This window comes from Myotis davidii, unplaced genomic scaffold (assembly GCF_000327345.1).
Source record: "Myotis davidii unplaced genomic scaffold, ASM32734v1 scaffold544, whole genome shotgun sequence".
Classification (NCBI taxonomy): Eukaryota; Metazoa; Chordata; class Mammalia; order Chiroptera; family Vespertilionidae; genus Myotis; species Myotis davidii.
Genome location: NW_006297018.1, coordinates 953,088 through 962,385, shown reverse-complemented (window position 1 = coordinate 962,385; position 9,298 = coordinate 953,088). Strand labels below are relative to the sequence as shown.

The following is a 9,298-nucleotide window of genomic DNA, read 5'->3' as shown; positions in this document are numbered from 1 at the left end:
GTTTTGGTCACCAAGTATTTCAGTGCTAGCCTCGTGCCTAGCATATAGTAAGTTCTCAATAAACACATGTTGGGTAAGTGAGTGAGTCCATCAACTGAAATCCACGGCTGACTCTGTGTTGGTTATGCTCAGTAACGCTATGATTATATCCTAGGAGTAATAGTTTCCCACAAGTATCTGTTTAAGCAAATATATATTGACAGAACTTCAGAGCTGGGAGTTAAAACAGCATTTTGTGAAAAGAAAAAAAAAACACGGAAAAGGTTTTAGAAAACTAGTGGGATCATACTGGGAGGAATGACAGTTCATATTAGGAGTGAGAAGGATGACTTTCTAAGAAGAGTCTGTTCTGGAATTAATTCCATTTCAACTTTCCCACTAGGGTGCTGGTCTCAGTGAAGAAAGAGAAAACTGTGACAATTACCCTGGATAAGGAAATGTCATTCTCTGTGTTACTTCATCGTGTTTGGAAGAAGCATCCAATCAATGTAGACTTTTTGGGGATCTACATTCCCTCCACAAATAAGTTTTCACCTAAAGCACATGGACTAATAGGTAAAGTGTTGATCAACAACCTGACAAGTGTGGAACCACACTAAGGCTTGATTATCTTTGGAAAATGGTGATTAGAACTTGGGGAAGTGACAGGTGTGGACTGAAAAGCACAGTATGTATGTTCTATGCCCAGGTCCTAATTTATAACAGTGTCTGAGTGATGGCACAAAGAGGCCGTTGCCATTGGAAGAAACGTTAACTGTTACTCCCAGTTTCTCCTAGAAATGAGGCACAGCTGGCCATGCAGGGCCACAGGAGGAAGGACAGGTTTGGTCAGGGAAGCAGGAGCAAGTGATAAGTTCACACAAAAGCCTTCATAGGGGTTTCCATGGAAAGACAAGACAGAGCAAGGTAGATTAGAGTTGGCTATTGTGAACAATTCCTGTGGGTTTTTGGGCTATAGAATTGTCTCTAGTTCCGGGGCATCTGGCCCTGGAATGATTTCTTCTGGGTTATACAGGCCCGGTAGCAGAGATGTGGCTCTGGGTTGGTTAGTTGTATACCCAAAGCATGCTCCTGGTGGAGTCCTTTGCTGCCTTTCAGAATGGGCTAGCCCTGGGGTGGCAGTTTCTCCCCAGCCAGACACGATTTTTAAGATGTCAAACATCCTAATGTATAGAAAAGAAAAAAACATGATCCAATCAGCCCAACATAGAGGTGCAGGGTGACTCAGTAATGTTATCACCAGGACCTTTGTCCTTCCAAACAAGGTTTCCCCAGACCCGGGATTTCATCATCATGAACTGGGCAAAATAAGAGATGGGGCAAATAAATCTTAAGTTTTATGCTGAAAAAATTTTTCTAATTAAAGAGGAACAAACTGGCTTAGGACGTCTGTGATGACAAGCAGGGTACTTCCTCTACCCACTTGTTTACTTTTAAAAGAATGGTTCCAAAATAAGCACATGACACCACAAACAAACCTGTGTTTGTGACATAAGCTCTGCTCTCAGGTGCTGACCTTCACCCCCTACCCCAATCAGGGCATTCGATTTTATTTCTGATCCAATAGATCAGCCTCATATGTAAAGTGACCATGAGCTGAGCAGCATGGTCACTGTACATCTCCCCCTTTTCTCATCGCTGTGTCCTTTTCTCTGAGTATGTCTTTCTACGCCAGAAATTCTGGAGGGAGAGCAACGTCGTAGCTTGGATCAAATGACCAGCCTTTCTTTTTATTTATTCTTGGGTTACATGTAAATCACTGTCTGGACTTTATTTCACTAGGCCAGTTCATGAATGAGCCACAGATACACATCTTCAATGAACGACCTGGGAAGAACCCCGAGAAGCCAGAGGCGAACATGGAGGTGAAAGGACATAAGCTGGTTGTCACAAGGTAAGCCTCAGATGCATATGACAGTGACAAATAGGGCTCCTACTAGGATTGGACTCACACAGCATTACCTGTCACACCAAGCAACTCATCAGGAATAGGCACATACATAACATTTGCAGAAGGACACTGCCGCTCCACCATCTGAAATGAAAATGATGACTACATACATAAATATGTACATGAAATGCCAAAATTAATTAATCTGTTGTTCTCACCTTCCTACATTAGAAGCCCCACGCTCACTAGCTGGATAATTGAAAAAGCTGACCAAAAGAGGAAATTGTATAAATACCCACATGCCACTGTGCTAGAGAATGTATATTTTTATATTCAAGCTAGAGCCTTCTTCTTGAGTGTGTGAGGTGAAGCCCACACTTCAGAGTTGTGTTCCCGCCTCCTTTCCGTTTCTAAGTTAATCTGTACTCTTTACCTTGCTGGAAAAGTCCATATTGGTCAGTCTCAGTAAGGGATATTTGAATTATCTAATGTCTGGACTCAATGTTTCTGTCCTTCCAAAACTCAGCCCAGACTCAGATGACTTGGGGAATGGGGAAGGGTGAGGGCAGGCAAATATGGTGGTGGAAGGGGCACAAAGAACAGCAAGGGGGAGAGCGGGTCTCCTTTGGAGATCCGCAAGCTGGCATGCTTTGGTCTGTGCCCTAACCAATCACACCATTTTCCTTGCAGAGGCCTGCAGAAAGATTACCGGACAGATAGAGTATTTGGAACAGATGTTCCCTGCTGGTTTGTGCACAACAGTGGGAAGGGTTTCATCGATGGACACTACAAGGATTACTTTGTGCCTCAGCTCTATAGCTTCCTTCAATGGCCTTAAAGGTTTTTAGTTTTGGAAATTAAATGTATATACATTTTCCTCTGCCCTTTGCATTCATTCTTCAGTTTGAATTATATTAAGACCTAACCAGATATTAACACATCTGAAGAAAATAAATGCTTTGCAAAGAAGCTTTAGGATTTTGTTGTGTCTTCAGATGCTAAGGTGAGTTCATCAAAGCGATGCAAGGAAAGCTGCTTTGGCAAGTCAAGCTGGCATCCAGGCAGAGCCCTAGATTTGGTATTTACTGGGATTTCATTGTTCTTAAATGTCAGATCCTCAACTTTGCAGGTTGACTACATTTTTATGTTGTCAGTGAAGTGAAAAATTCAGCTATGAGGTTATATGGTGAATATGGAATAAGAACAGGGGAAGTGACATATATTATAAGGAATTGGTTCACATAATTATGAAGACAGATAGTCCAGAATCTGCAAGATAGGCCAGCGGTGCAGGAGACCCAGTGAAAGCTGATATTCTGGTTCAGAGGCCATTAGGCAAGGACAATAAATGTTGTAGACGAAGTCCAAAGGCAGTCAGTGGGGGGAGAGTCAGTTTTTGTTACACTGATTGGATGAGGCCACCACATTAAAGAGGGCAATCTGCTTTAATTAGTCTACCTTTTATTTATTTTTATTTTTTTAAATCCTCACCTAAGAATATTTTTTCCATTGATTTTTTTTCTATTTTTATTGATTTCAGAGAGGAAGGGAGAGGGAAAGATAGAAACATCAATGAGAGAATCATTGATTGGCTGCCTCTTGCATCGCCCCCACTGAGGACCAAGCCCGCAACCCAGGCATGTGCCCTTGACCAGAATCAAACCCAGGACCCTTCATTCCATAAGCCGACGCTCTATCAACTGAGCCAAATAGACTATTTGCCAAGCCGCAGTTTGCCGACCACTGGACTAGGGTGTTCCCACTGTTTGTTTTTTTTAAAGCCAGAGTGGAAGGGAAGGAGGGAGAGAGAGAAACATTGATGTGAAAGAGACATCAAGTTGTTGCCTCTCACACACACCACCAACTAAGGCTGGGGATCAAACCCACAAGCCAGGTACCTGCGCTTGACTAGGGATGGAACCCAGGACCCTTTGATGCACAGGCTGATGCTCAAATGACTGAGCCACACTGACCAGGGCTGTCTACATTTTTAAATGTAAATTTCATCCAAAACATGCTCATAGACACACCCAGTAAAATGTTTGACCAACCCTCTGGGCTCCCCTTGGCCCACCTAAGTTGACACATAAAAGAAGCCATACAAGGCCTTAGTTGACCAGCCTCATTTTGTTAAACCAGCCCTTCTCCAAATAAGATAAAATACGATTGGGTAGGTGTCTTCTGATTAAATTAAATCCTATAACAGTCCTGCCTCCCTAACATTATTCTGAGATCACCTTGGAGACTTCATTGATCTCAAATTCTTCATTCATTTAAAATTGCTCAGGACAAGGACGGGGGAGGGAGGGGAAACGGAGGCATATAAAATACTCTTTGTAATACTTTAAGCAATAAAACAAAATTTAAAAAAAATTGCTCAGGACATTATCTCAGATGGCTAATTGTACACAGTATTAATGTTACTATGACTTCTGTGAGAATCACCGTTCCAAATGCTCTGAAAGGTCCTCTGTCTGTGAAGCAACAAGTTCCACACAAATTTAATAGATTCTTGACACTGAACCTTCCGTAGCAGTGCTCCTTGCAGACCTTGATTTTATTTGTACTTAAGCAATTCCTAAGAATAATGTCATTTAATTTTAAACCTTATATGGTTAGGTTTATTTCAAAATAAATTAACTAGCAAATTATGTCCTAACAAAAGGCTAATGGCATTTATAAGGCAAAATAAACAAATTTAAAGTGAAATCAGGTGACTGCAGTGGTATAGCAGATTTTGGTGACACAGTGCAAGTATTACCCATTGTAATTTTGTGCTTTCCTTTGCTTATCACTTTCTTTTAAAAATCAATTCCTGCCGAAACCGGTTTGGCTCAGTGGACAGAGCGTCGGCTTGCGGACTGAACGGTCCCAGGTTCGATTCTGGTCAGGGGCACGTACCTGGGTTGCGGGCACATTCCCGGTAGGAGATGTGCAGGAGGCAGCTGATCGATGTTTCTCTCTCATTGATGTTTCTAACTATCTATCCCTCTCCCTTCCTCTCTGTAAAAATTCAATAAAATATATTTAAAAAAAAATCAATTCCTAAAATGCACACATTTTCAAAGTCCAAATTGATAAAAAAACATTAAAAAATTTTTAAAGTATTTTTATGAAATTTTCTCTCCATAATTTGATATCATTTTTCATTGTAGAATGTTGACAAAACTACAATACCCAACCTATATTTGAAAAAGCAATTATCTTTTGACATAACTGTAAAGTATTAAACAAATATGATTATTTCTATAATCTAATCTCAGTACTAAGGAGATAAATGGCATTGCCTTTAGTTTTATTCTATAAAAATTGGTCACCTATGAAATGCTTTTTTAAAAAAATCTACATCTTTTCCATTTCCTATTTGAAAATGCTAATATTAAAATGATAATATTCGCCGAAACCGGTTTGGCTCAGTGGATAGAGCGTCAGCCTGGGGACTGAAAGGTCCCAGGTTCGATTCTGGTCAAGGGCATGTACCTGGGTTGCGGGCACATCCCCAGTAGGAGATGTGCAGGAGGCAGCTGATCGATGTTTCTCTCATCGATGTTTCTAACTATCTCTCTCCCTTCCTCTCTGTAAAAAATCAATAAAATATATATTTTAAAAAAAATAAAATGATAATATTCAATGCAGACTTCAAAAGTGGGTTCTTATAATTGTTACTTGGTAAAAATTTTTACTTTAAAACTTTTACCTTTAGATAATTTTGATTCCTAGTATCTTAAATGTGCTGTTGTTTTTAAAATAATGAAATGTTGGGGTGTATATTTATATGCAGATATTGAACAAGAATGCTATCAAAAGCAACTAGATTTAAAATCAAATCCATATTATTCAAATTATCAAAACTAATAGTAGCTGGTGTTTTGAAATTCAGTGCCTGTAAAAATAACTTTATTAATATGGTTCATGTGTTTCCCTTGAGACCAGAAATCTGCCTTCTCTATATAATTAATTTTGAATTACAGATGAATAATCAATTTTGAATTCCAAAGAAACCAAATTAATGGGAATCATTGGAAAGAAAGGAGCTATTAAATTATCTGTCTCTCTTTTTTTAAAAAAAAATATATTTTATTGATCTTTTACAGAGAGGAAGGGAGAGGGATACAGAGTTAGAAACATCCATTAGCTGCCTCCTGCACACCTCCTACTGGGGATGTGCCCGCAACCCAGGTACATGCCCTTGACCGGAATCGAACCTGGGACCTTTCAGTCTGCAGGCTGACGCTCTATCCACTGAGGCAAAGTGGGGTGGGGGGGGAGGTCGGGAGTTAATGGGGGGATGAGGACACATTTGTAATACCTTAACCAATAAAGAAATTTTAAAAAAAAATTGTCTCTGCAGGCTGACGCTCTATCCACTGAGGCAAAGTGGGGTGGGGGGGGAGGTTGGGAGTTAATGGGGGGATGAGGACACATTTGTAATACCTTAACCAATAAAGAAATTTTAAAAAAAAATTGTCTATCTCTTGCCGAAACCGGTTTGGCTCAGTGGATAGAGCGTCGGCATGTGGACTGAAAGGTCCCAGGTTCGATTCCGGTCAAGGGCATGTGCCTGGGTTGCAGGCACATCCCCAGTGGGAGATGTGCAGGAGGCAGCTGATCGATGGTTCTCTCTCATCGATGTTTCTAGCTCTCTATCTCTCTCCCTTCCTCTCTATAAAGAGTCAATGAAATATATTTTTTAAAAAAATTGTCTATCTCTTGATTAATTTCTGAAAGTATGCTTTCGGTGATGAAGGAAAACTTGACAATTGCCTATATTATGTTTATTTTGTAGAGCACCTTGCAACCCACTGATAATCAATATTGAATTTTGTATAGAGCTGGGGTATAACAGGGCTCATATTTGTCAGATAGATTAATCATCTTTATCATTTATGCAGTCTGTCTTCAAAGCTTCTCCTAAATATCATTCAAAACAGTTTCCATTAAACCAATTAAATATATATGCCTTATTGTTAGGAAAATGAAAGTCTGTGTTCCAGGAAAACCAGACTCTTGGCTCAGATCATTCCTGTCATAAATTTGTTTGTGTTTTTAATATACTGAGATTTAAACTAGATTTCTGAGAGTTGGGAACCTGGCTATCCAAAGCAACAAATCAAAAAGGGAAATTAAAGAGTGCCTCAATGTATGGTAAAAGTGAACTACGAGCTCTAACCGGTCTGGCTCAGTGGATAGCGCGTCGGCCTGCAGACTGAAGGGTCCCAGGTTCGATTCCGGTCAAGAGCAGTACCTTGGTTGCGGGCACATCCCCAGTAGGGGGAGTGCAGGAGGCAGCTGATCAATGGTTCTCTCTCTTTGATGTTTCTCTCTATCCTTCTCCTTTCCTCTCGGTAAAAAATCAATAAAATATATTTTTAAAAAAATGAACTACGAATCAGGAGTTATTTTAGTACTTACTGGTCTTATTCAAATCATTCTACATGCTTCAAAGAATCAGTTACTATCATAAAAAGTGGCTTCTTCTCTTTAGCCTTAACCCAATCGGAAGTGAGTCCAAAGACCCAGTGGGACCCAGTCCTTACAAGGCTGTTCACACTGAGTCCCCGCTGCACGTGAAGCGAGGGTCTATTCCTTTTCAGTTGTGTGAACTATAAATTTCCTTTTTTTTTGTACATAAGAAAGTGTGAGGTGGGTTTTCAGTCTTTTGCATCCCTACATAACATACTGTTCTACTTATTTAAAAATGTATAGTTCAACATTGTCAGTGGGATTGTAAAATGGTACAGCCATTTTAGAACACAGTGTGGCAGTTCCATAAAACGTCAAACATGGGCCATAACCGGTTTGGCTCAGTGGATAGAGCGTCGGCCTGGGGACTGAAGGGTCCCAGGTTCAATTCCGGTCAAGGGCATGTACCTTGGTTACGGGCACATCCCCAGTAGGAGATGTGCAGGAGGCAGCTGATCAGTGCTTCTCTCTCATCGATGTTTCTGACTCTCTATCCCTCTCCCTTCCTCTCTGTAAAAAATCAATAAAATATATTTTTTAAAAAAAGTCAAACATGGTATCTCGAGTTACAATGTTACTCAGCAACTCTGTTCCTAGGAACTGAAATATTCACATGGCATCTTATACACAAACATAGAAGCATTATTCAAAATAGCCCCAAAGTAGAAACAACTGAAATGTCCACCAACTGGTAATGTATTTAAAAAGTTTGGTATATCCATACATGGAATACTGAAACAAGCCATAATATCAATTAAGTTTATAAACGTTATGCTATGTGAAAGAAGCCAGTCATAAAATACCACATTTTGTGTGATTCTATTTATATGAAACTAGAGGCCCAGTGCACAAAATTCGTGCATGGGGGTGGGGGTTACCTCAGCCCGGCTTACACCCTCTCCAATTTGGGACCTCTCGGGGATGTCCGACTGCCTCTTGCAATCCAGGACTGCTGGCTACTAACTGCTTTCCTGCCTGCCTGATTGGCCCTAACCACCTCTGCCTTGCCCCGCACCCAGGACCCAGGATTCCCTCCTCCTGCTGGTCACAGGCACCTGGGACCCGGTCTTCCCTCCCTCTGGCCTGCCACAGGCACCCAGGACCCAGGCTGGCTTTGCCCGTGCCGGCTGCAACCGCAGGGGACTGTGGGCGGGTGGCTTCACCCAGGCCGCAGGCACAGGCGCAGCCATTGGTGCCAGGGACCGCGGGGTGGGCGGCCTGTCCCTCTCCCAGGCCGGGCTGCAGGCACAGCCCCAGCCGCTGATGCCTGGGACCGTGGGGCATGTGGCTTGTCCCACTCCCAGGCCACAGGCACAGGCGCAGCCGCTGGCACCCAGGACCAAGAGGTGGGAAACTTGTCCCTCTCCCGGGCCTCAGCCCCAGCTGCTGGCACCTGGGACCGCGGGCGGGTGGCTTGTCTCTCCTGGGCCGCAGCCTGGCTGGTCCCCATTTCCCTCTTGCGAGATCATTTGTGCCTGGCTGGTCCCCATCCCTCTCTCCCCAGTGTTGAGTGTCTGAGCCATTATGGCGTGAGGGCGTGATGACCATTTACATATTAGCTCTTTATTATATAGGATGTCTAGAATAGGCACATCCTTAGGAACAGAAAGTAGACGTGGCTGCCAGGTGCTGGAAAAAGAGGGAGAATAGGGAGTAACAATGGGTACAGGATTTCTTTTGGGGGTGATGAAAATGTTCTAAAATTATATAGTGGTGATGGTTGCACAACTCTATAAATATATTAAATACCACTGAAATTGTACACTTTAAATGGGTGATATCGTATGGTATATGAATGATATCTCAATAAAGCTATATTTAGTTTGACTTTTTAAAATGTAATTATATTTATAGTTCAATGTTACTACTAAAAATATAAGTTTAAAGTATATGAAGAATTTCCTCTAATTATGATTTTAAATTGCCTTATATAAAACATTTTAC

At 41.6% G+C, this 9,298-nt stretch overlaps 1 protein-coding gene across 1 annotated transcript in view; it reads left to right on the top strand.

Annotated features, from left to right (window-relative positions):
* ITIH2 (inter-alpha-trypsin inhibitor heavy chain 2) overlaps positions 1-2,774 on the top strand; it is a 35,216-nt gene extending 32,442 nt beyond the window's left edge. Inside the window, exons 18-20 of the mRNA XM_006772633.2 lie at positions 383-555; positions 1,783-1,894; positions 2,582-2,774. Coding sequence (XP_006772696.1) covers positions 383-555; positions 1,783-1,894; positions 2,582-2,729 — 433 coding nt within the window. The 3' untranslated portion in view covers positions 2,730-2,774. The remainder of the gene's footprint in view (positions 1-382; positions 556-1,782; positions 1,895-2,581) is intronic.
* Positions 2,775-9,298: the final 6,524 nt, after the last annotated feature.